Genomic DNA, 25,430 nt, shown 5'->3' with positions numbered 1-25,430 from the left:
TTGGTGATAGGCCTTGATGTAATCTTGTTTCGACTGGGAACTTTGTAGCTAGGTACTTTTTTAGTAAACCCCATAAACTTGTCAGGCGGTGATGTCACACACCTTTAATCCCAGCACTTGGAAGGCAGAGGCAGGCCTTGGTCTAGAGCAAGTTCCAGGACGGCCAGGGCTACACACAGAAATCCTGTCTTAAAAACAAAACAATTAAGAAAACACCCCAATATACCAAAAAGCCAAAAATCCCCTAGGCTTTCTTCATTATCTTCCCCTTGCATGTTTTCATAGCCTCCCTTCAGTCTGCTGCTGGCTCAGGCTTCATTACCCACCGTGCCTTTCTTCTTCAGAACTGGCTTTTTTTTTTTTTTTTTTTTTTTAAAAGACGGGTTTCTCTGTGTAGCCTTGGCTGTTTTGGAATTCACTTGTAGACCAGGCTAACCTCAAATTCTGGGCCTCTGCCTTGAGTGCAGGGATTACAGATGTGCACAGTGACACCCAACTCTTCTATTTCTTTTTAAATTTTTCAAATTGGCCATTTAGTTTCCCTGACTTAGCAGAACTTGGTTATCTTGTTTTGCTGACTTTGAATTGATGTTTGCAGTCTGTTTCTGGTGCTTAGTCTGTGTTCCCCAAACTGTACTTGATCCTTGTTGATAATGTGTTAATGTATGTTTGAAGTAGAAACTTGTTCCACGTTTTTTAAACCATCTGGCAAAGGTCACCCACTCACCTATCCAGTTCTAAGGAAGCCATCTGTTTTGCAAGCTTGTTGGAGTCCTCAAAATGACTTTGTTCCAGGTCAATAGGTAGAAGCCTGGCACCTAAGTTTACTTTTGAAACCTGAGGATCTGCTGAGGTATACCAGTTGACTATGTATGTAGAGTTGGGCTGGAAACTGGGTTCCTAAGAGTGGACCTCCAGTTAACTAGGTAGATACCCTGGGATAGGCAAAGATCAGAGAGCTACCTGGGACAATCTAGATACTGGGCTCATAGGGCTAGCCTGGATTAACTAAGGTCAGACCAGTGCTAGGATTTACTGGAAACCTTGCTTAGGTCTGGAGCTGCAGAGGAATGAAAGGGAAGGCCACAGGGTCATGCATGGCATTGGATAGGCTTGGAACATCTTCCTTGGTACCCATGGCTAGCCATGTATCAGTGGGAGCCAAGTGATGCTGGAGATGGGCCTGAATCATATAGGATCAGCCTGATTCTGGCGTGAAGTCCTAAATCAGCACTGAATGAACAGTACCGAATGAGTGTTGGCTTTGGGGTCCAAAGCAAAGGCCAGTGCTTACTTCCTGGTTCTTTCTGTGAGTTTATTTTTCACACAGACTGGGGCTAAGGAAGGTGTGTTGTAATACTGTGTTCCTCTTTATTAAGTGTTGTATGTTGGGTTCTAAGATCTGTAGTGTCCTTAGCTCTTATGAAGTATTTTTGCTTGTGGATAGTTAACTGAGTTGATGTTTCTGTGGAAGGAAGGAGCTGAGAGGTGGAAAGTGCTGTTGTCGCTGTTGTTACTGCTTTTCTTCAGCATCCCATTCTTCCTCTCTTAAGTTCACTCAGCTTTTGGAATTCAGTGTTGTTTTTGTTTTTATCTAATGCATGGCCTTAGATGCACAGAGACTGAACTGAGTCAAGTTCTTCCTATATGGTCTGTTTCAGCTGTGCCAGCCCACATGAGGGCTTCCCCTTTCAAAGGGCAAAGGACCCTAGAATATGGTAAGGACATGTTCCTCATTGGTTTGGTAACTTTTTTTTTTATTTATTCATTTATTATATATAAGTACACTGTAGCTGTCTTCAGACACACCAGAAGAGGGCATCAGATCTCTTTACAGATGGTTGTGAGCCACCATGTGGTTGCTGGGAATTGAACTCATGACCTCTGGAAGAGCAGTCGGGTGCTCTTAACCGCTGAGCCATCTCTCCAGCCCGGTTTGGTAACTTTTAACTGAGTTAACAGCTCATATGTGTTAACAGTTACCAAGAGCCACCCTAGTAATCGATGTAATTAACAAATGTTCATTGGAGAGTACATCCCTGATTGACGCCTTACTAAATTATACTAAAGGGTCTGATATTTCTTCGAGAGAGGAGAGCACAGAGCATTATTTCAACCCTTGGCAATTAGTGACTGCGCTGCACAAGATGTGCTAGAGCAAGAAGTCTTAACTAGGTGGCAGACGTCATCTCACCCAGCCTACCTCACCTTTTCCCTGTCTTCTAGGACTATATGATCTGGCATGTTCACCACAGCTGAAGTTTGGCAATCCGGCATGTAAATCATGGCTCTGAGGGGTTTAGAAGTGTAAAATACCACATTCTGAAGACTTAGGTAAAAAAAAACCTTTATTACATTTTGATTTAAAATATTTGGGCCTGAAGTACATTAATATCTACTTTTAAAACTATTTTAATGTAAGTACTAAAACCTTCAAGGTTAGTCAGCTCTCACATTCCCACAGGAGGAGTACTAGCTCCCTTCCCTACTTAAGAAGCTGGTGTTCACTTTCCATCCTCCTTCCCTTCCGCTTGCAAGTCTGCAGCGAGCTAAGGCCACTCTGTGACTGTCCCTGTGTGTGTGGCGGCCTCAGCAGTGTGAGCAGACCAGTCTTCAGACCAACCTTGCAAGGTCAAAGTGAGTATCACCTGGTGTGATGGCGTCATGGTCTCCCTTCTCTCTCTGTACTGAATGCTTAGACAGCACAGAGGACATTTTCTTCCTGCAACTATTTGAGGACAGCAGCACCATGATGCCAGTTTAGTGTTAGCATTTATTTTAAAAATACACAAAATATAATTTTTTTTACATCAAAGTGATAACCTCGCTTACACACTGTTCCACACTTACCTGGTTCCATTTGCACCTTTATGCAAACAGTAGGAGACGATGGAGTTAATAGAATGTTTGCTATGGTCTGTGTAAACAGTTGAGACCGCTACAGAAAGCAGGCTGCTGTATAAGGTAAAGTGGCCTTAGAAACCCAACAGTAAAATGTTCAATTTGGTTTAATAAAATTGGCAGAAGTCTTAGCAGAGAGAAACTCTAAGACTAATTATTAGCTTCTAGGCATTTTAAATATTAAAAACCTTAAGGTTCTCTTCATCTTGTAAACATAACTTTAACTATGTTGGCATTCATTTAAAAGAGGAAAATATTAAACCATGATTTTCATAATCCTGCCCATGTCAGTGTACACTCTCTTTATTATGAGAATGAAACCCAATAAGCAAAATACATCAGGAATTTCAAATTGTACTGCAAAGAAGGCCCGGCTGGTCTCTGTTGGGAGCGATCTCACTTACGCTGACCCTGCCACTGGCTGAGTGTGAGCCCCTCTGTCCTCTGGGCCAGGCAGTGCCACAGGCCACCAGGTGGGCAGATCCTCTTCCTGTGTCTTGAGGCAAGTCGAGACTACGTGTGGCTCTGCCGTCCTTCCCTGGGCTTGGGTTCGTTGAGTTAGTGGTTTGCTACTATTGTCAGGATTGTACTGTCCCCTTAAGGTACCACATGCCACCACAGCTTACACAACAGTCCTAGAAATTAAGAAAACTGGGTAAGGGCAGGTTCCGGCAGGAGAGAGCTATTGCTGTCACAGCCTGACTCACGATTAGCGGACAGAGTGCAAACAGGACATCAAAACCTGCCTAAGTGTGCTGTTGGGTAGCCGCTTTGACCCTATCGGGTTTCCAGCCACCATACCTCAGGGACATTTTAAGATGTGTTACAGATTTTGCTGTATCAACAGAAAAAAACTTTTCAAGTTGACTACGACAAGGGACATATTAATAAGGCCTATTGTCTACATGACTAAAGGTAACAGGGAATGGGGCAGTGGCTTTCTGTGCCCACCTCTACAATGCACACAGTTCATGAGAGCATTCAAAGTGTTTTCACATTAAGCAAACAGAAACTCCTCTTTGTCGTTGTTGTTTGGAGGCACGGTTTCTCTCTGTAGCCCTGGCTGTCCTGCAACTCACTCTGTAGATCAGCCTGGCCTCAAACTCAGATCTGCCTGCCTCTGCCTCCTGAGTGCTGGGATTAAAGGTGTGCGCCACCAGTGCCAGGCAGTATCCCTTTTTTTTTTTTTTTCTTTTTTTTCGGAGCTGGGGACCAAACCCAGCCTAGCAAGCGCTCTACCACTGAGCTAAATCCCCAACCCCCAGTATTCCTTTTTTAATTAAAATTAAAAAAAAGATTGTACTGTCAATTATACAAGTGGGTGCAAGATGATGTACACCTCCTCATACCCAGTCCAACTCTGCGGCATGAAAAGGCTCACTTTCCTGCCAGGGTACCAGTGCTAGTCACTGCCAGTTGATGGCCATCAGACTGGTGGGCACTAGGGCTAAGCTGTTCTGATTTACTATATACACAGCGGGAACAAAGATACCAGACACAACCTTTCCACGTATGTGTGTCCTTAAAACAACAGGTCAAAGTCACAGCCTAGATGCTCTGCGTGACATCTTGTGCACAATGGACATACCTTTAGCACTTTATCCACCTCCTGCTTGCTTAGCTCTTCTCCACATTCTTGAGTCAGCCGAGACTGGATCATATTCCGACGTACTCGGTAATTTTTGGAAAATATTTCAAGCAAAACCTGTCGATGCTTTATTTAATTTAAAAAAAAAAAGTGTTAGTTCGATAGTGATAGTATCCCAAATGTGAACTATCCCCAAACAAAAGATCCAAAATGATGGCGCTGGCCCCACCTTGCAGTGTCTAGTGGCTTAGCACTCCTGGTTAAAGATTAGCAAGACCGACCTATTGGTCACTGTTGCAGACTTCAGTGAAGGAACTCAGGATGAGCAGTTTGGACATACAAGGAAGTGAGCAGAAGCATCTAGTTTAGACTGGGTGGGGGAAAGGTATCTAAATTGGTTCAAAGTCTAGACACAAGCATAACACTGAATCCAGGAAACTGGAAAATGCACCAAACTCCTAAAGAGACATTAAATAGCAGAGGACAAATAAGGCCATCCTCAAAACAGAAGGGAAGAATGAAAACTGACTGCAGAGGGTGATGACTCACACACACCTCACAATCCCTGTTGGGAAAGGGGCATCAGCATGAGTTCAAGGCCAGTCAGGGCTACAGTGAAAAATTCTGGTCTCAAAAAATGGGCAAAGACGACATCTAGTAGGTTTAATAGCTCAAATGTCTATAAGGATTCAAAAAGGTAAAGAAATTTATCAGCCTACAGGATTCTCTAAGAGCCCAACTGTCTAGTAAATAAAGAATTCAGAATACATCAAGGTCCTACCAGTGTAGGGAACAATATACGCCATGCAGTTTGCAGTTAAGGGAAGATCTCACGAGAAGAGTATCACTGAATTTCAACTTTGAAATGATTACGATACCCTCTTCCTAACGGGGGGAAATTATTTGCCCTGTAAAATTTTAGTTCTATTAGTACCAGCAGTACTTGAGGGCAGAAAGAAAGAACGCTGTCGATATCCCATCAGAGGCTAAGACTCTAGACACAGGAAGAGCCACACATGGAGAAGCAGTGTCCTCACATTCCACAGGAGTCGTGCTGCTGGTCTGCTGGGGTCAGAACAGCAGACTAGTGCACAGAGGAAGTGAGCGGTGAGATGGCTCAGCAGAGAAGGTGCCTGAAGGCCTGAGCTGGCTCTCTAGCCCCACATGTTGGAGAGGAAGCAGTAACTGCAGCATGAACATGTTCTGTGCACTAGCATGTGGTAACCACTGATCGGCTCACAGTCACAAACAATCGGTCACCTCTGAGGGCAGAGTCAGCTTCCCCACAGTTCTTTAGGCCCTGTTCAGTTTTAAATGAACTTACTACTTTTTTTCCCTTAGTGATCTGAGAAGCTAAGTAGGAAAGCCTCAAGCTACCTTTCTTGGCCAAAAACAGGGTCACTTCAGGACTCCTGTTAGAAGCGAGGCCTCATACCCACTCTTGCTCTCAGCCTTCCTGTCCCCCTGGCAAGTAAAAGGGAAACAGGCTTCAACAGGATTCACTCCTGTCTCAACCTGACTGGCATGTCTGCTAAAACCAAAACACTTTAATCTTTGGAATTCAGGCAAGTTCATGATTTAAAGGCATCTGGACCTCAGCTCTTTCCCAGAGCTGAACTACCCAAACACTGGAGACAGGATCGCAGAACAAAATAACCAAACTCCAGGTTTAAGACAGCTAATAAAAAAGCCACTGAGAACTCTCCTCTGCACGTGGTTTCCAAGCCTGCCTGCATCACTATCATAGAGCTCTAAAGCTCAGAGTGAGGCCACCATACTGCTGGAAACAGTCATCTTTTCAAAGGTGATACTGTTCTAATTCGACAGACATCCACCCAAGTTCAGGGGCAAACCACTGGCACACATGGCCTATCTTGGAGTGACTGGAAAACCTGACATGTCCAACTATACTCTAGTGTCAAGATTCTAATAGCCTCAACCTTCTAGGACTCCCGCTCTTAAAAAAGAAAGACGACAAAAAAAAAAAAAAAAAAAAAAAAAAAAAAAGGCACCTCACCTGGTCACTCATGTCTCCAGACTCCCAGAGGGCAAATACCTTCTGCTCATCAGGGGAAGCAGCAGTCTGTGGGGGAAACTGGCCCAAGCATGAGCTGGTCATTTCTCTGCCTTGTGATCTGCTGCCCTGCCCACTTCAACCCACCTAGCCTGCAACCCAGCCCTAGGCAAGAGCGGTCGAAGCCTAGTTCTCCCACTCACTGGCTCTGAGATGACAGTGCGACAACAGGTATTGGGATGGCATTAGTGTGTGTGATGCTGCTTTGAGGCATCTACCTGGACTTCTACTCTAAAGTCTCCTCTTCCCTAGCATTCCTCAGGGCTTCCGGTCAGCTGTTTCCCACAAGGGCAGCATAAGAAGTGTGGCTAAAACAGGATGTTGGCAGACTCCCAAGCCTTTTATACCACTTGCTTCAGGGGCAACCAGAGGATGACAGTCCTGGCACTTAAAAAGATCAGGGAAAATGCCAGCATTGTGCCTATAGCCTCCTTTCTGTAGTTGGTACTAGTGCTCACTAACACATAAAGACTGGCACAGGACTTGAGCAGCACTGAGGCGTCGCTTGCCCTGCCCATTCGCCATATCAAGTTCAGAGCTGTTCACTGTCTACAGGTACTTAGCTCAGAGTAGTAAATCACAAGTTAAACTCGGGTCTTTAACTTGCCTTTTCTTCTTGGACATGCTATGAATATGGCCCTTGGGGTCAAACTGCTCCACACAAGCCTGGGATGTTCTCTAGATGCCAGCACTTCTGAGAGGAAGGAGCATGGCCAAGGAAATTCTGAGGTGGGCAGGAAAGAGCACCACTTTCATAGAAGGTTCCTCATCCTCCATCCATGTGGGTAGCCTAGGCAATCCCACTTCTACCAGGCTAGTATCCTTTTCTTGCCCAGTACACAGAAAAGTAGGCCTGTAGAATACTGGCTGCACTTAGGGTAGCCAGGAACCCAATGCCAGCATCTTACAAAAGCAAACCTTGGCAAGGAAATTCCACCAACAGGGGGCCACAGAGCCTCTTGTCTTGTTCCTTACACACAGAGGCAGGGCCTTGGCCTAAGCATCGTCCTAGGCTAGGCACAGGTGCGTGTGAGCTTGGTGCTGCACACGGTATACTCCCTATCTATAAGACAGCATAGTCACCTCCCTTCTGTCCTAGCTGATTTGCTTCCTGGGCTGGCTAGAGCCTAGGAATGAGCCACGCAGCTTCCTTCACACTGTACCCAAACACTCCTTTCCATCAAAGGCAACAGTCTCTGGCCCCACTGTGGAGCCCACTCCATGGGACGGAAGGACCTGAAGTAGAGGAGGCTCATTCACCACCTCGATGCCTACTGCAGAGGCTGGAGCTTATATGGTCAAAGAGCCTAAAGGCCAGGGAAGCCATGGTTTCCCTATGTGGGGAAGTGCTAAGCTACCTTCTGTGAAAGCAAGCTTAGAGCCTCCAGACTGAGGTTCAAATTCTAGCTGTGTCACTCATGCCCTAGAGACTAACTAAATACCAATCAGGTAAAGGCTTATGTTTAATGAGGCCCTGATAGTGCCTGCGGAATCTCATATTCTTACCTTCCTATGGTAGAAAAACTAACACACCCACTTCAGATGAGGTCAGGAAGCCATCTGACAAACACAACATGTACCCTATCCACATGCAGCCTCAGAGCCACTGTCCCTAAGACAGACACACAGGTTTCTCCCCATGCTTCTTGATTCCTAAGAAGGTGAAGATTGCCCAGCTGCCCTCCTGAAGGCTCTGACTGACCCTGGCCTGGCAGACACAGGCTTTACTTACAGGCACCAGTATCTGCTTGCAGCCAGCGGCCAGCACCGTATCCTGTAGCATTCGGTCTGAGACACCACTGAAGAGTGTGTGGCCCGGGGGCAGGCCTGCCAGGTGCAGGTTGAAGAGGCGCTTGAGTTCGCTCAACGTGAGCACAAACTGTCTCTGAAAGGTGGCTTCCACAAAAGCCTTCAGTTCCCGGGCAACCGGGTTGCTGGCACAGCCTGGAATTGGGTGCCCATTTAGGCTGTCCCCACCCACTGCCCGCCCAGCAGGCAGCCCATTGGCCAACTTGGTGCTGAGGCAACTACTGGGTGCAGTGTCCATGGGTTCTTCTTCCTCAGCCTCCAGCTCATCCCCATCGGCTTCCTCCTCACTCAGGGGTTCCTCCTTGATCTGCACGCTGGGCAGGACTGTGGTTCCCCGAATCTGCTCCTTCCGTCGCTGCAGCTCACGCTCCAAGAAAGCATGGTTCTGCTGGGCCTTGGTTTTGGCTGTTTGGACCCGCTGTTCCCCAGAGACAACAGGCGCTGTGTAGACAGACAATATGGCTCAGAAGGGCACAGATCTCAGACAGACAAAGCATGAAGACAGAGAGCAGGGGACACCAGAAGACAGCTCCTGAAGGAAGAAATCATGTGCTGTCTTCCACCTTTCCTTGCTCAGGAGAAATTTTGCTATCTAAACTGAGGGGAGAAATCTAACTGGGCACAAAATTACAGAGCCCTGCTGTAATTCTAGCAGCTCCTATAAGACCACCCGCTGATCCAACAGGTCTCAGAATCCACTCTGCCCTGAAAGACACAGTACCCTCCTGGGGTAGGAGTGAGTAGACCACTGAGGCTGTCCTGCTGGACAAGCAATAGGCTAACTTGGTGGTAGGGTGGAGACAGAAGAAAGGTCAGCACAGAGAGGATGAACTTTGAAAACAACATGGCCCCTTCTGGGCCAGGGCCCAAGATGGAAGCCCACCCAGCCTTGAAGCACACACCTGATGGTCCATCCGGCTTCTTTGGCATGGTTTCTTTTACGAGATTATAGACTTTTTCTAATCTGAAAAAAAGAACAAACCCTTTAAACTCTAACCTGTACGTTGTACTGCCTCGTCAGAGGAACAAGCCCCAACCCAGGGCACTGGGCCATCAAAACACTGTGCACACAGGGTTCAGCCAGGCCTTCTCCTGTACAAGCCCTTTGTGCATGCAAGCCCCTAGCCAGAGCCCAGGGCCAGTGTAAGAAAATGATCATCCTGCTTTTCTTGCTAGACTATGAGCTTTCCTCCTCTCCAGCCCCTCAGAACAAAGCAGATGACAGGCAAGGGGTGTGGCTGTGGTGAGAAGACTTGGCTCGTTTAGTAATGATCATTTTTGTGGAAAGCAGTGCACACAGCCCTACCCCAAGTGTGTTACTCCTAGGAGGCAGGGCCAGGGCTACCTACTACACCCCTTCATGCTACCCCACAAGCCTTACTTGGCCTGGATGCCCGACCACAGCATGTGTTGCCGCTGGACCACATCTGGATGCTTCTTGATAAACTCCAGGTCGTAAGGCAGTAAGAACTCCCAGCCTCTGTTGATCCTCACTACAGCCATGTGTTCCAGAAAGTCCTTCACATCCTCAGCGCAGAGCTGAAGGGGAGGAGGAGTGTGAGGCATCGCCAGCCCCAAGCTCCCTCCTATGGCGAGCCCTGAGGTCATGAAGAACACCACTTACTTTGGTCACTGCTGCCACCTCCTTTCTTACCACCCATCGGCTCTGTGTGAACTTCCACATCTGAGGAAGAAAGGCATCATGTCTAGGCGGCAGCGACAGGCCTGTAAAAGGCCTGGGTAAAGATGCAGGGGAGGCTCAGAGCCTGGGCATCAGCCAAAAATGGTGCTCCTGATCCACTCTTCCTAGTATGTGCCTTGGGCAGCCTCTACACCTAAGCCATCTTCCACCTTACAGAGTTCTTTCCTCCAAGATGGCTGGGCTACCTCATTCCATCAAAAACAAAGTGTTCAGCGGATGAGACTTTGCCCATCTGGCTATTCTTGCATCCCCAGGGCTCCTAAGAGCGTTGTGAGAATTCAGCACCAAGGTGCTGCCCCATGCGTGGTGAAATGAAAGCTCCTGGTAGCTGGCATGGCTTCCCAGAGGCTCAGGTGTCTACAGCTCTCTCACTGCCTCATTAGCTGTCATGTCCCTGACCTGTCTCATGGGTAGACTCTCAAGAGGGGAAAGTGAATGAGGGCCAAGAGGAAAGGATGATTAGTCGTCTATAGCAACCCATCTTATACACTTGCGGGCTCCAACCCAATGGTATGTGCCCACTAGAGAAGCAGCCAAAGCCAAGGGCACTTGGCATGAGTGAGTGAGGCCGGGTGAGAGACTGCTGAGGCCCCTCAACACCAACTTCCCAAAAGCTAAGAGTATCTAGTCAAAAGAGCAAACAATCTAAGGGCTGCTTCCCTTCAGGACAAGCCCGTACAGAGCACAAGGGTCCTCATGAACAGCTCTAAGCAGCCACATCTCAGCAAATTCAATGTGTAAATGCCAAGGCTTAGAGAACAGTGCAGACTCCAGAGACTTGAGCTTAAGACCCTGGGAAGGACTTAAGTTCTGGATATAATAGGGCAGGATGAGAGAAAGGAAGAGTTAACTCAGAAGTCACAAACTCCAGAAAAGTAGCAAGGAATAAGTGCCAGACTATGGTAAAAGGGAACTATTGGTGCCATCCAAAGTAGGTGCTAGGCAGGGCTATGGACCCAATGCTACCAGACTATCAATCATTTATGACAACTTAAGTCTGCAACCAAGGTGAGCTTTGTCCTACACCACTCATCCACATGAACCCCACACAGGTTGAGCCCAGAATGCCCGGAGGAGGAAAAAGCCCCAAGTGGAGCTCCGCAGTGAGGCCTGCACACAATGACCTGTTGCAGCTCACTGCCTACTTTGGATGCTCTCCCTCCACCCCTGGACCCTGCAGCCAGAACATTGATACTTACGACAAAGTCTCGGCCCCTGCAGAGCACCTCAGCAGGCATACCACTATGAGGGCTGGAAGAATCCTTAGGATACAGGATGTCACTGGCAAACAAGCAGAGGTAACTAGTCAGTCCCCATTTGTGGTCCCACCACCACCACATCCTACTTTAGAAGCCCAGGGTTCAGTATGAGCCAGTCCAGGTCATATCCTTTCACAGGCAACAGAACTGAGTCTGCAGGCCCCTTCCCAACTCACCATATCATATGCTGGCCTAACCCCAAGGAGGAGTTAGGGGCTCAAAGACATATAAGTTTGAGACCTCAAGGAGCCCGGGACTCTTGAGAAGACTGATCCCACAGGTCAAATATTTGTGCTTTAAGATAAACTGGTGCTGAAGCAAGCTGAAAGGCCTTTCCTGCCTAAGTGGATATGTGCGAGCTGTTAGAGGCTGGACCTGACTCCCCCGGAACATGGAAGAATAAAGACTGTGCCCAGGGCCCAGAGGACCTCAGGGTAGAGGTCCCAGAGGCACACGAACAGACAGTCCCTACTATGTGACTCCCACACTTCCTCCAGCCATAGCTCCAGAGCCAGCTTTTATGGCTCCTACACTGGAGGTCTTCCCTTCATACCTTCCAGTCCTGAGGAACTCATGCTCCAAGGTTAAACTCCATGGGTATAGACCTGGCAAAGTATTCTTGGCTGCCACACAGAGAAAGAATCCACTGTCAACTAAACCTAGTCAAGCACATGTTGTGGGGCCCCTATGCTTTGAGGACAGAGTACATTGAATGGTGGCACACACAGCACAGAACACGTTTTATTTGAATCAAGGTGAGTTTAGACACAAAGATAGATCTGGCTGGAAAGATGATGACTCACACACATAGCCTCAATACCCAAGAGAAGACTTACAGAGACCCTTGCAGTATGTAGGACACCCAAGCTGATGACAAGCCATACTTCAACAGCTGGGTCTCCCAAAAGACACCAACAGTACCGGCAGAGGCCAGGCTGAGCCACAGAGATCAAACGCAGCTCTGCAGGTGCCTTTGAGATGGACACAAGTCCTGGGCCTCTTTTGGTCAGTGTCTTCAGGTGTATGTGTGATGTAATAGCCCCTCCTGTCTTCACAGTATAAGTACAAATAGTATTCACCCTCACATATAACAAGCCATGTGCCATGATAAATTCTTCCATAAAGAAAACTGGGTAATTCACCAGCAAGATATATTTATCAGTAAAGGGCACCACCATGTAAGAGGAATACACTTTACCATCAGGTTGGCAATCAAGTGAAGGGCTTAATAAAATGAAATATTTTGAATTTTAGACCTATTCACATTTTATACTGTTCACTCCACACTACATTGTTCAAAGCGTGAGATTAATGCATTTACTATAATACTATTTCATTATAATTAAAGTATACATTTACTAGGATTGGTTTAGTGTTCCAGGCATTGTACTACAAGTTAGGAACTTAGGGGATAGCAGGGCAGACTATCTCCACTCCCTCAGAACTGATGATCTGATGGAAAAACCAGAGGAGAAAGGAGGGAGGCTACTGAAAACTAAGCCACAAAGTCATGACCTGAACCTCAACAGGCAACGTAAAAAGCCAACCACACTTAGACACTTCATAATGCAGCAGTGGAAAGCCAGAACAAAGAGAAAGGCTTCAAAGCAACCAGAGGAATACAAAGATTACCATCAAAGCACAAGAATCAGGCTGACAGTGGGTTTTCAGTAACAACTGACGTCATAACACAGAAGTCAGGCTGGGGAGACAGGCTGGGGAGACAGCTCATAAGATGAAGCACTTGCTGCCCAAGGATGAGGATCAGATAAGATCCTCAGATCCCACATAAAAAGCCAGGCAGGGAGCCAGAAAGACGGCTCAGCAGTTAAGAGCACATACTGTTCTAGCAGAGGACCTGAGTTTGTTTCCTAGCACCCACATCACATGGCTGTCACTCCCAACTCCAGAGGGATCTGACTCCTCTGGCCTCAAGGGCACGTGCACTCACCTACAACTACCCGCATACATAAACTTAAAACTAAGCGCAGCCACCTATATTCCCTGCACCTGGGAGACAGACAAGAGAGCCCCACGGCAAGCTGGCTAGCTAAACTAAAGATGGGGCAAACTCCAGGTTCAGCAAGAAATCCTGTGACAGTGAAGTAGAGAACAATGGAGAAAGACTCTTGACATAACACTGGGCATACATTTATGCACACACAGAAAATGCATCAATGCTTTAAGAGAGATTTATCACTAACTTAGAAACTGAGGGAAGCTATTACTAGCAGGTCTGTATTAGACACTATGCACTGTTTGGGCAGATTGAAATGACTCCTGATGGGAATTCAGATGTACACTGGGATAAAAATACAATACAAAAGGCAGACATGTGGGTAAGCCTAAGAACACTGGCTGGATAAATTGTTGTGGGCCTGAAAATGTAGACACAGTTAACATATACATGTGGGAGGTAAAGAGCTAAAATATTCTAAGACTTTGAGCTGTCTTGGAAGAGAGTAAAAACCAACTGGCATGCAGCTGAGCTGTCACAGATGCGTGCCAAAACTGTAGGGAACCAAGAGTCCAGAGACCAACTCCCAAGAGTCCTGGAAAAAGTCAAGTGCAATTAGGCAGAACACCAACACCACCATTCAATTCATAGACTCCCAAGCAGCTTACCTTTTCACCACCCAGTTTCCTTGGACCAACATCGCCACCTTCTGGATGCCACGCAGAACAGCCACAGAGTCCACAGAGGGGCCCAGGAGGCTCATGAGGTTAGCAAAAGGCATGACTTTCACTGAAGTGCAAAGAGAAAGGTCACAACTTACTGGGTGAAGAGAGGCCTGACCCTTCGTCTCTCTATCCCACACCAAGTGTTTCTAGAGCACTAAGATCCCAACCCCTCAATAACTCCTAGTGACATAACAGCAATGGCACCAGCAGTAATCACAGCCATGGCAGACTGTACGTCAGCTCTCCTGTCTCTCACAGGACAAATGTCAGGATCTATGTGGAAAACTAAGGAGTACAGAAGATTCTGTCATTATTAGGCCCAGAAAGCGTTGAAAACTCCCCGACACTCAGCTGGTTGGAAAAAGCAGAGTCAGGATTTGAACCCAGGATTTGAATGCCTCTGGAACCCAGGGCAAAGCCTGGGAAAGGCCCAGAGTCCAGAGTCCTCTATAAAAGCCTGGAGAGGCAGGAAGCCCCTAGCTGTATTCAGGCTGAAAGACTTCTCAGAGGAGTCCAGAGCTTGGAACTCAGCACCCATAAGTTCTGCATCTCTGCCTAGGAAAAAAAGGAGCTAGTCCTTATTGTGTAGAGGCCTATAAGGCACCAAGATAAGAGTCCTACCTGACATCCCTTGTAAAACTGTACTCAGCCCCATCAGTGACCAGGAACCCACTCTAGACTTTTCAAGATAGATCAAAGCTCAAATTGACCTGCCCAGGCTCCTGCAGCAGGGAGCTGGGCAGAGAAGCTCAAAAGCCCATCTCAAAGACCAGTGCCCACTGGCTGACTTGAACAGTGGTGCCAAGCTGGGCAGACTCTGGGGAGCAGGGGCTTTGGCCCTGGAGGCAGAGAGCAGGACTCACCGTTCTTCATCAGGACTTTAATCTGATCAGCCAGGGGCAATGTACGCAGCTGGGCCATGGACAGGACATTGCTGGGAGCTACGGGCTTGTCCCTGTTAGAAACAGGGTTGAGTTAGAGGAGGCCAGTGGGAGATAGTGGGAGACAGTGGAGGGGGTGGGGTGGGGGTGGGGATGGGAACACAAGAGCCCCTTACTCACTTCTCCTCCTCCGGGCTGGGTGGCATGAGCATCATGAGGTATTCGCTGTAAGGGGAGAAGAGGTGTCAGAGGCTCTGTGGACTCTGCTGACTCCGCCTCACCCCGAATGTGAGCTCAGACCACAGCCAGGTTGAACCCTGGGGTGGTGTAAGCAAACACCCAGCCTCCCCATCCCCAGTAGTCCTAGTGGGTTCTGGAAAACAGCCTCATAGAACATGAGGATCACCTATGCCAGGCCACCCTCCTGCAACTTCTCCAGGAGCAGTGTCCCTCCTTCACCCTGCCTACAAGGAAAAGGGGCCACGGTCCCAACAGAGATTTTCCCAGAACCTGTAGCCAGCACCAGCCAGTCCCACCTGGGCGACTTGACGAGCTCCGTGTTCTCTACCCCGCTGGATCCCTGACACAGCAGGTACTGGCGCTCATGCTCTGAGCGGCTATCCTGTGAGGAAAAGGCAGGGCAGGTCACCTCCCACTCGGCCACTATCCTGCTCCATGGCTCTCCACATGCCCACACACAGCATCCTAAGTACAACACCCACAAAGGCTCTGCAATGTGCTCTCAACCATCCGCCTACCCTGGCTTTATGATCCAAGCCCTAGTACCCCATCACAGTGCAGAGATACCAGCATTCACCACACACCTGCCATGTGGGCTCTGTACCACTGCTCATTAACACAATACAAGGGCTCTTACTATCCCTGTCTCACAGACAAGGAAACTGAGACTAAGAAAGGAAAGGCATTTTCCCAAGGTCACCCAGGAAGAAACTATAAGGTATCTGCAAGTCTGACCCTGAATCTAAGGCTCTCCTGATGCTAATCTTCTCTGGAAGGTTTTGGCTGGTCCTTCCCGCAAAGATCAGGGAGTTCTAGTCCAGACAACCTGGGAGCCAATGTCCAATTGCTTCCTTTACTGAGTGTAGCATCAGATAATAAGCTGCAAAGCCCTGTAAACCAAATATATTCAAAACTCCCCCTGGATAGGTAGGCAGTAACCTGAGTATGTGACAGACAGATTCTCCAGTGGGACCCAGATGAAATGTCTAGCCTGCAGCCACCATCACGGTGCATGAAAAACTCTAAACAAATACCACCCCTACTGCATGCACAGCTTACGGGGCTAACCCTCTAAACTGAAACAGGAGCTGTCTGTTTCCCGCTTTATATGACACCTGCTAAGTGAGATACGGCTCACACAACTTGATGCGCTCTACGGCATGGCAAAGTGGCCATACACAAGGTGAGCTAAAGGTGAGACAAGCAGCTGTTGGGCATCAGGGCTCTTCCCCCAGATGCTGCACTGGCTCACCCTCATGCCATAGTAGTGTAGGTGGACCCAGGGTTCCTCTGCATGCTTCTTCTGCAAGAACTCATAGGACTGCACGCGACGCTGGCGAGCCTGCTCTGACTCTGGCCTGGAGAACCGTACCTGTGAAGAAGGGAAGGTCACACTCCCTGGTCTGTGGCCCCTAAAGATCTTGCCAAACCATAGACTCCCCCCACCTCCCACTTTGCTTTTGGAATTCAGTCTGGGGTACCAATGCAAACTGGGAGTGGTATTTTCTTGTTTCTGTCTGCCCTGGCTAAGGCTTTCCAGCTGGGCCACAGGGGCACCAAAATATATCTTTTCAGACGAGGGCATTCACCCACGAGGGAACAGGAGGTTTTAATGGCTAGCCAACAAGCTGCAGAGAACAGGACGAACCTCTGATGCCTAGCTCTCTGCCACATCTCTTCAGGAGAGGGTAGTCTACTAGGATATGCAAAGTCTACAGTCATTTCTGCGCCAGTCATGACATTACTGCAGCACTTTCTTTCAATGCTTAAACTACATATAAACAGGAGGGAAGGCTATATTCTAAATCTTCCAAAATCAAACTTACTGACATGGTAACCATTTGTCTATACCCATCAGGAGTCAGGCTGGGCAGGGGTAGGTTACTCTCTCCAGGCAGCAGACTAGGGGGCTCAACAATACTCTACATCTTGACTCCCATGGATGGGCAAGTCCTTTCTGCTCCAACCCTGCAGCTCCTGCTGTCTTTTCCATCCATGCTGCTCCCTCCTGCCCGGGGCCAGAGCTCACCGTGATCTGCTTAACATCTTCTTCTGCCTCGTCCTGAGAAGAATCCCCTGCTGTAAAGCAAGCTGTCAGTACAGCCTCTGTTGGGACTGCAACTTTTGCCCCAACACAACCCTCCCTCAGGAAGGCCAAGCAAGGGGGCCCTGGTCTCAACTGGGGCAGTTTAATCCTCTGGCCATCTGTGGGGACAGTTTTTTGGTTGTCCCAGATGTGGAGTTAGAGGCTACTGGCATTTAGTAGGCAGGGGCCTGGCATGTCAGTAAGAATTCCACCATCTGATCTTTTTCATGTGCTCACATCAGCCCATCCAGACCACAGGCTGTCAGCAGGCTCACCCTCATTGGCCGCCTCCCTCTCTCGGTGCTTGGCATCTGCCTTATCAAGGTAGGAGAAGCTGGGCCGAAGCTGTAGGATGCCATGTAAAGGCGTCAGGTGGAGCTCGCCTGGCAAAGGAAGAAGGATTTGAACATGCCTCTACAACCCAAAGCCAGCATACCCAGCTTGCTCAAAGGAATCAGAGTCCCCAGAAGGCCTACACTCACTGTTAAACCACCAGTCCAACACCAATTCCAATTTAGCCTCTTCAGGAACACCAGGACAGGAGCTATTTCCAACTAGGCGCAGTAAGCACACCCCAGAGCAGGAGCCTGACTCTGCTCAAGGACACTTCCTTGAGACTTCCTCTCTTACTCCCTGCCCAAGTCACTGTCTCCAGTCCTCACGCCTACTGCTCCATTTATCCACAATGCACCCCTCTGGGTCTCTGCCACACTGCTGATTCCAGACCCTACCAGAGTCCATTCAAGGACAGCATAGCCTCTTAACTATCATGTCTCTGGCTGCAAGAATTATAGCTTCCAGGGTTGGAGAGATGGCTCAAAGGTTAAGCGCACCAACTGCTCTTCCAGAGGTCCTGAGTTCAATTCCCAGCAACCACATGGTGGCTCACAACCATCTGTAATGGGATCCGATGCCCTTTTCTGGTGTGTCTGAAGACAGATATAGTGTACTCATATACATAAAATAAATAAATCAATCAAAAAAAAAAAAAAAAAGCACTTATTGCTCTTGAAGAGGACCCATGTCTGATTCCCAGCACTGACATGGCAGCTCATAAGCACTCCTAACTCCAATTCCAGGGGGTCTGATGCTGTCTTCTGGCCTCCTCAGAGGCATGCACACACACACACACACACACACACACACGCAGACAAAACAGTCATACCTATAAATTAATAACAGAAAAGCAGGTGGTGGTGGTGCACACTTTTAATCCCAGCACTCGGGAGACAGAGGCAGGTGGATCTCTGTGATTTGAGGCCACTCTAGTCTACTGAGTGAATTCCAGGACAGTCAGGACTACATGAAACCCATCTCGAAAAAAATGGGTGTGTGTGTGAGAGGTGTGGGTAGTGGTGCAGCATTGAGCTGTGGTTCAGAACAAGACATAGTAGCTACGAGACAACATGATTCTTGAGACAGAATCTCCCTACATAGCTTTAGAAGTCCTGGACCTTACCATGTAGACCAGACCAGTCTCAAACTCACACAGAGATCCACCTGCCTTTGCCTCCCGAGTGCTGGGACTAAAGGTGAGCACTTGTGATGCAACTTTTGAATGTTTCCTCTATTCTCAGAGCCATGCCATTCACTGCTTTGCCAAGTTCAAGTGCTGAATGAAGTGCATGCCTTGAGCACCCAACAGACCCGTGAGGTACCCTGACACACTAGACAACCCCATCTGAAGCACACAGCTTGATACACATTAATAGTCTCAGAATTGTGGTAACTATGCCACTCTCATTTTGGTACATCTTCAGCACCCCAAAAAGAACCTGTCCATGATCACCCTCCCTCTGCCCTTGTGGGTGTAGTAGGATGGTTAGTTCTATCAACCTGACATCTGGAAAGGAAGTCTCAGTGAGAGAGAGGCTGGACTGTTGGCCCAGGAGCAAGTCTGTGTGGCACTATGGTGATTAGTGAAACAGCACACTCACTGAGTGCGAATGTTACAAGGGGCGGGGGTCCTGGACAGGAGTGGGGAAAGCCAAGAGAGCACTAGCAGGCACACAACCATTCATTGCTCATCTTGACTGTGGCTGGCAAGGAATTACCTCCTGCTGGTCTGACCCCCCATGATGGTCTGCAAACTACAGGGTGAACTTTTTCTTCCCTCAACTGCTTTTGTCAGGTGTTTTACCACAGGAATAGGAAAGAAAATTACACGTGTAATATGCTATCATTTTTGGTTGGTGTTGTTTGTTTTGAGACAAGGTCTCCTCTCTCCATATCCCTGACTGTCCTGAAATTTATTGTGTAGACCAAGATGGTCTAGAACTCAGAGATCCACCTGCATCTGCCTCCCAAGCACTAGGATGAAGGGTGGGATAAGATTGTAAGTGTGGACCACCATGCCTGGTGCTATCATCCATGTGGACGCACCCATCTATTATGAACTCGCTCTCTCACACAGCCAGGTAAGGCTATTATCCTTAAGGATGTCCTGTGGCTATGGCACACTGTTTATGCAGGCATCCTGAGACTGTGATGGGTTTGGGGTTGTTTCCTTTCTTTGGCTCTCATGAATAAAGTCCTATGAACATCTGTGTCCAAGGTTGATAGAGACATATTTCCATTTGTCCTCAGTACCTGCTGCCCATGTATGAATAAGATTGCTTGGTTCTAAGTAGCATGAACTTAAAAGGACAAAATCCTGCCATCTGTCTCCAATACTATGCTATGTTGCATACATGTTCTCAGGAGTAAACTGACGTGAAGCTCCAACTCTACCAAGTGGGAGTGACCAGCAAAGTCCTCTTCACAGTGCTTTGACTCCATAGTTTCTCATTCCCACATTTCCCTGTTCCTTAATAGTTTGGTGTTCTGTAGCCAACAGCACACATAAGACTAGGTGAGGTCTTCCAGCCCAGCCCCCCTGCTCTCTCCCCAGGGTACAGCCAACCCTAGGTACCTTGCCTGTAGAGTGCAGCCGCGTAACGAGCCGTGTTGCTGGTGGTCTGGGAGGAGCAGAAGGTCTGCTTGTCCATCAGCTTTCTGGGAGCAAACAGAGAACTAATGTCAAGGGCTAGGATGCACCAGAGAAGCCGGCCAAACCTATTCCATCCCAACAGAGATCGACCTGCCTCTGCCTCCCAAGTGCTGGGATTAAAGGTGAGCACTCATGATACAACTTTTGAATGTTTCCTCTATTCTCAGAGCCATGTCATTCCAATGTATACTAGCAAGGGCTAAGGGATGAGGGAACCCAGAGCTTTGCAGGTCAAGGGATAAATGATTGGGCAGGGGCTCTAGAAGCCAGTTTCCCTTGCAGTCCAGAAGCACCTGCTGGGAGCCAACTTAGGAGAGAAGGCCAACAACACTCTTGGTTAAAGGCAGAGACCTGACATGACTGGGACCCCAGAGAAAGGGCAGAAGGCAATGCCTCTGAGGCCACTGGAGACTTCTCTTTAACCTTTACCTTCGGTGGGACCCTGGGGGTGGGAACTCACGAGGAATATGTGCTAGTCTCGTCAGTACAGGCACCATCCACGTTCAATGCAATCTGCTCCCCTTTGCTGCGGCAGTAGTTGGGATTCAGGGTGTCGATGGCCATCTCAAGCTCAACCTGAAGGTACAAAGTACCATCCAACTCGGAAAGTGCCATGGCACAACTCCCCAGGAGCACTCCCAGCCGGGTCCCTACCCAAGCAAGAGTGACCAGTGTCCTTCCCAATGGGCCCCACAAAAAGTCACCAATGAACTTTCTAACAAATATGTCTCAGTGTTGGTCTGGAGAGATGGCTCAGTGATTAAGAGCACTGACTTCTCTTCCAGAGGTCCTGAGTTCAAATCCCAGCACCCACACGGTGGCTCACGACCATCTGCAATGTGACTCAATGCCCTCTTCTGGTGTCTTTGAAGAGAGCAACAGTGTACTCACATACATAAAAAAAATAAACAAATCTTTAACAAAACAACCAGTCTTTCAGGGGTACACATTCTTGTCTCATATTATTCCATACCCCCAAAAATCAGAAAGAAAATCTGAAACTAAGATATTATCTCCAATATCAGCAAACCTGGGACAGCTGCCTCTCTCCTCCCCCAATGACTAGAAATTGAGAGTCACAACTACTACAAATGAGAAATTTTGAAAATTTATCTCAGCTTCTTCTATACCCTTAACCCATCCTGTATGGATACTGGATCTTTGTCTATTTTGTCTGTTTCAAACACCCATACCTGATAGCCCAGGCTTCCCCAAGCCTGCCTTCCAACCACCCCTGACCTGAGCCTGATTCTGCTGGGGCTACCTTTCCTTTCTAGAAATGCTTTCCTTCCTCTGCTTTCAAGACCTGCACACTGCTGTTTCTCTAATCCATCCACTGCTCCTTCTCTGGTGTTACAGTCTCCAAAGTATCTGTCTTCTTGCTTCCCTCAACCCCCATTTACCCTCAGTACCCCATTTCCATCTTGGAGGATAGCCCCACCTTCTGCTGTTTGGGCTTGATCTTGGCTGAGAGATGTGGAATGTCATCATAGGTCATCGAAGCAGGACGAACAGGATACTAGAGAGAAAAAGGCCCCAATCAGTCTATCCTGCACAAAACAAACTGGAGCAGGGCACTGATGGTTCCAAGGAAGAACTAACAAAGAACCAATCCTATTCAGACTGCTCCCACACCTACACCACCCAACACCAGAGTACCTAGGACCCCAATCTACTTTACCAATGGGATACGGTACCCGATAGCTTACATCTATAGTCTGATTCATAACTGGCCTTCTGAGCCTCCTGCTGCTGGACCACCTTAGGATGTCTTTGTCTTTCAAGGGGCATGGCTGAGCCCCCTGGTACACTGAAGCTCAAAAGCAGGGCTGTGGGAATTGAGAGTAGTAGGTGCCCAAGGACATACTGACACTCTGAAGCCCACCAGGATGAGACATGAGACAGGAGGAGGCCAAGAAGGAAAAAACAGGGCTGGCGAAAGACTGCTAGAGGCTAATGTGGACACTGGATACAGGGATTTATGACCCCATTCTCTCTACTTATCAATCCATCTAGACTTTCCACAGGTATCCTCTTGAGAGGGCTCAGGAAGGTGGGTTCCTCCCCTGTACGGCTACTATTATGTAAATGGCTTGCCTTCAGGCCTCCTCGGAAAGCCTAGTCTTGGCTCTTGAACATACAGCACCTTTCCATAGAGGCCTCACAGAAATACTTTTTCTTTCTCCTCTCCCATGGAAACTGCTGATGAATAAACCCCTAATTGGTCCCCCAAATTCTTAGTCCAAGACATCTCATCCAACAGCCTCTGCAGTACACTTGAGGATGTACAGCAGCTTGGGCTGAAGCTCAACTTTTGGGATGACTTCGGGTCAGCTACATTTAGCATAGGAAGTAAGCAGTCACTTACAAAAACTGCTCAGTAGCCACACCAGGGCTACTCCTTCAGTTTTCAGCTGAAGCAGGGATAAGCTTTGATGAGGGGCAGAGCCTGGGGCACAAGTGCTCTAGGCAGAGCCCTTGGGAGAGCCAACACTGGGTGAGATAAGCCCTCCCACAATAGCTCTCAAAGCCATGGGTGTGCTTGTGCTGAGGCCCAGAGCTCTAAATTCACTCAACTCTGGGCTTAGAAGGCTGGTAATGAGCTGAAGGTCTGGGCTACAGTACTGACTCTGCCACTGACTCCGTGTTCTCCATGAATGTGGACATGGAGTGGGCTCAGGCAGAGCCCAGCACAGTGGACACAAATGGAGCCACTGTCACAGAGGCTCTGCACTCAAAGATGCAGGTAATGCTGGGAAATGGACAGCCACTCTTCTGCACAGCTGCTGCTGCTGCCCCTGCCACTTGCCCTAGGCCTTCTCAGGAGAGCTCAGGATCCTTGATCTCATTCCCTCCTGTGCAACACAGACTCAAAGTGCTGCTGACAGCCGCCTTATATGGAGGATGTAAATGGTACAAACAGTCCATAAGGTCCTCCAGGTACATGCGGTATGACCTAACCATTCTACTCCTAGATGTGCTTTGAGAAGTGAAAACACAGGTTCATGCATAAACACACGCACAGATGTCCAGTGAGCATTACTCAAGACAGCAACCCAAGTGTAGACAACCCAAATGCCCACCACTGACAGAGAACAACTGTACATCATCCGCAATGGATACTCATGTATGCTTGGCTGCAGTATGTGTACCTGGAGGCCAGAGGACAGCCTCGGGTATTCCTCAGGAACCATCCACTTGGCTTTTTGAAACAGGGTCTCTCATTGGTCTGGAGCTCACGAAGTAGGTTAGGCTTGCTGGCCAGTAAGCCCCAGGTATCCCCATGTCTCTGCCGCTCCAGTATAACCACACACTACTACACTCAGCTTTTGAGGTGGGTTCTGGGGACCAAATTCAGGTCTTTGTACACTTGCACAGCACACACTTTACCAACTGAGCCACCTCCCCAGCCCCACAGAGAAAATCTTTAGCCATAAAAATAAAACACTGATCCAGGCCCCAACATAGATGGGCTCTATAGAAAAGAGGCTGGTACTATAGTCTGCATTTCTACGTGAGACCCCAAAGAGGCAAATTCATACAAACACAAGTAATGTGCCTCAGGCTCAAGGTAAGAATGGAGTTAGTGGGGCTGGAGAGATGGCTCAGTGGTTAAGAGCACCCGACTGCTCTTCCAGAGGTCATGAGTTCAATTCCCAGCAACCACATGGTGGCTCACAACCATCTGTAAAGAGATCCGATTCCCTCTTCTGGTGTATCTGAAGACAGCTACAGTGTACTTATATATAATAAATGAATAAATCTTTAAAAAAAAAAAAGAATGGAGTTAGTGCTGAGGATTGACCAAATACATGGGATTTCTTTCAGAGGGACAAAAATGTATTAAAACAGAGTGTGGTACTGGCTGCACAGCCCCCAAATAGGTTAAAATCTCGAACATGGTTCACTTACTTAAATGTGGAACAGTATAGTGACTCAACTGTATTCCAGTAAGGCTGATGTAAAAGCAGTCACTACCACCAGTGTCACTATGGGACTGAGGTAACTTAGGAAAGCACTGCTGAAACAGGAGGTACTCAACAGATGCCAGCCACAGCAGGGAAGGCCATGGCAGGCTAACAACTTGGTACACGTGGCCACCAGGATACTCTGGAAGCATCCTTGAGCTCTACCCAGGTAGTGGCCTAAGCATTTCTAGGGGGCTGCATTTGACCCTCACTGGATCTCCATGAGATAGGCAGTGTGTCTACTGAAAACTGAGGCACACAGATGAGGTACTTGCTCAGGGGCTGGAAGCTGAGTCTTGATGGAGCTGGAACTGGCTGGTCTGGAACCCCAGCTGCTCAATCTGCATCCCACATGTAGTCCTGCTTGCCCATCTGAGCAGGTGCGCTCTGCTAAGTCTCCTGCCCAGCACCCCCTCCCCCCCAACACTGGCTTTCCCCATTTACCTGCATGAAGTTCCATCCTTACCTGAAAGAGATACAGCTTCTCTGCCAGACTTTTGGCCAAGTACACATCGATCTGGGAACAAGGGAAGAAAACATTTAAACCAGACCAAGACACTGAGATAGGACCTGTGGCTCAAAGAGACCATTTAGGGAAGTGGAAAAAACTTGACTTATACTAAGAACAGAAGTAACCAGGCCAGGCCTAACCCAGGGACATCCAGGATTCCCTCTCAACAGCTACCAGAGAACCAAGATAAGAGCTTGCCTGGCCTCCACCCAAGGTCATGCTAACCTGGAAAGAGTGCACATGCCTGGGGCTTCAAGACTGGGTGCCTCCTAAAGCAAGGCAAGTCCTTCCTGGGAGATGGGTGGGCTCTACCTGTGCTTCTTCTCTGTGCCTCTCCCACCTCGATGCTCTAGTGCCCGCATGCCACCCTATTTTATGAAGGTCTACAGGCCCTGTGAGACCTGGCTCCTCCTTTCTTCACCTCACACTCCTGAGGCCAGGCTCTGCATACAAACTGTGTTCCCTCCTGCCATGGACTTTGCCCACAGGTATCCCTCTCCCTGGAATGTCCTTCACACCGGTTTCTGAAAGCTCACTCATCCACAGGGACTCAGTGAGAAAGGGAGCTCCCTCTGCTCTCTCGAGTTCCCTCTGTGGTTGCTTCATTTCTTCAGTGCAGCTATAGTGTAAGTGCATTTAAATAATTCAAATCTAAAAACTTAGTAAGTTGTATCCAACAAGAGGAACCACTGCTCTCTAGGGATGGCCTCCTGACCCCTGCCCTTCAAACTCAGTGTGGG

General features: G+C 48.3%; 1 protein-coding gene across 3 annotated transcripts in view; it reads right to left on the bottom strand.

The window, feature by feature from the left end:
• Positions 1 to 2,753: 2,753 nt before the first annotated feature.
• The window catches only part of Polr3e (RNA polymerase III subunit E), a 28,165-nt gene continuing 5,488 nt past the window's right edge, over positions 2,754 to 25,430 (bottom strand). The window contains exons 3-21 of one of the 3 annotated variants that reach the window (XM_006230168.5): positions 24,646 to 24,696; positions 21,653 to 21,730; positions 20,672 to 20,787; positions 20,134 to 20,216; positions 17,498 to 17,605; positions 17,166 to 17,212; positions 16,389 to 16,508; positions 15,433 to 15,518; positions 15,077 to 15,121; positions 14,879 to 14,970; positions 13,959 to 14,079; positions 11,274 to 11,355; positions 9,997 to 10,056; positions 9,754 to 9,911; positions 9,275 to 9,336; positions 8,296 to 8,813; positions 6,507 to 6,584; positions 4,490 to 4,615; positions 2,754 to 3,536 (exon numbers count right to left, since the gene is read on the bottom strand). In XM_006230168.5, coding sequence (XP_006230230.1) covers positions 3,480 to 3,536; positions 4,490 to 4,615; positions 6,507 to 6,584; positions 8,296 to 8,813; positions 9,275 to 9,336; positions 9,754 to 9,911; positions 9,997 to 10,056; positions 11,274 to 11,355; positions 13,959 to 14,079; positions 14,879 to 14,970; positions 15,077 to 15,121; positions 15,433 to 15,518; positions 16,389 to 16,508; positions 17,166 to 17,212; positions 17,498 to 17,605; positions 20,134 to 20,216; positions 20,672 to 20,787; positions 21,653 to 21,730; positions 24,646 to 24,696 — 2,088 coding nt within the window. In that variant the 3' untranslated portion in view covers positions 2,754 to 3,479. Of the gene's footprint in view, positions 3,537 to 4,489; positions 4,616 to 6,506; positions 6,585 to 8,295; positions 8,814 to 9,274; positions 9,337 to 9,748; positions 9,971 to 9,996; positions 10,057 to 11,273; positions 11,356 to 13,958; positions 14,080 to 14,878; positions 14,971 to 15,076; positions 15,122 to 15,432; positions 15,519 to 16,388; positions 16,509 to 17,165; positions 17,216 to 17,497; positions 17,606 to 20,133; positions 20,217 to 20,671; positions 20,788 to 21,652; positions 21,731 to 24,645; positions 24,697 to 25,430 lie in introns of those variants that run through there. The other 2 variants (NM_001108503.1, XM_039082865.2) reach the window with 2 other exon arrangements.

Source organism: Rattus norvegicus, chromosome 1 (genome assembly GCF_036323735.1).
Source record: "Rattus norvegicus strain BN/NHsdMcwi chromosome 1, GRCr8, whole genome shotgun sequence".
Lineage (NCBI taxonomy): Eukaryota > Metazoa > Chordata > Mammalia > Rodentia > Muridae > Rattus > Rattus norvegicus.
This window is presented reverse-complemented; position numbering and strand designations above follow the sequence as displayed.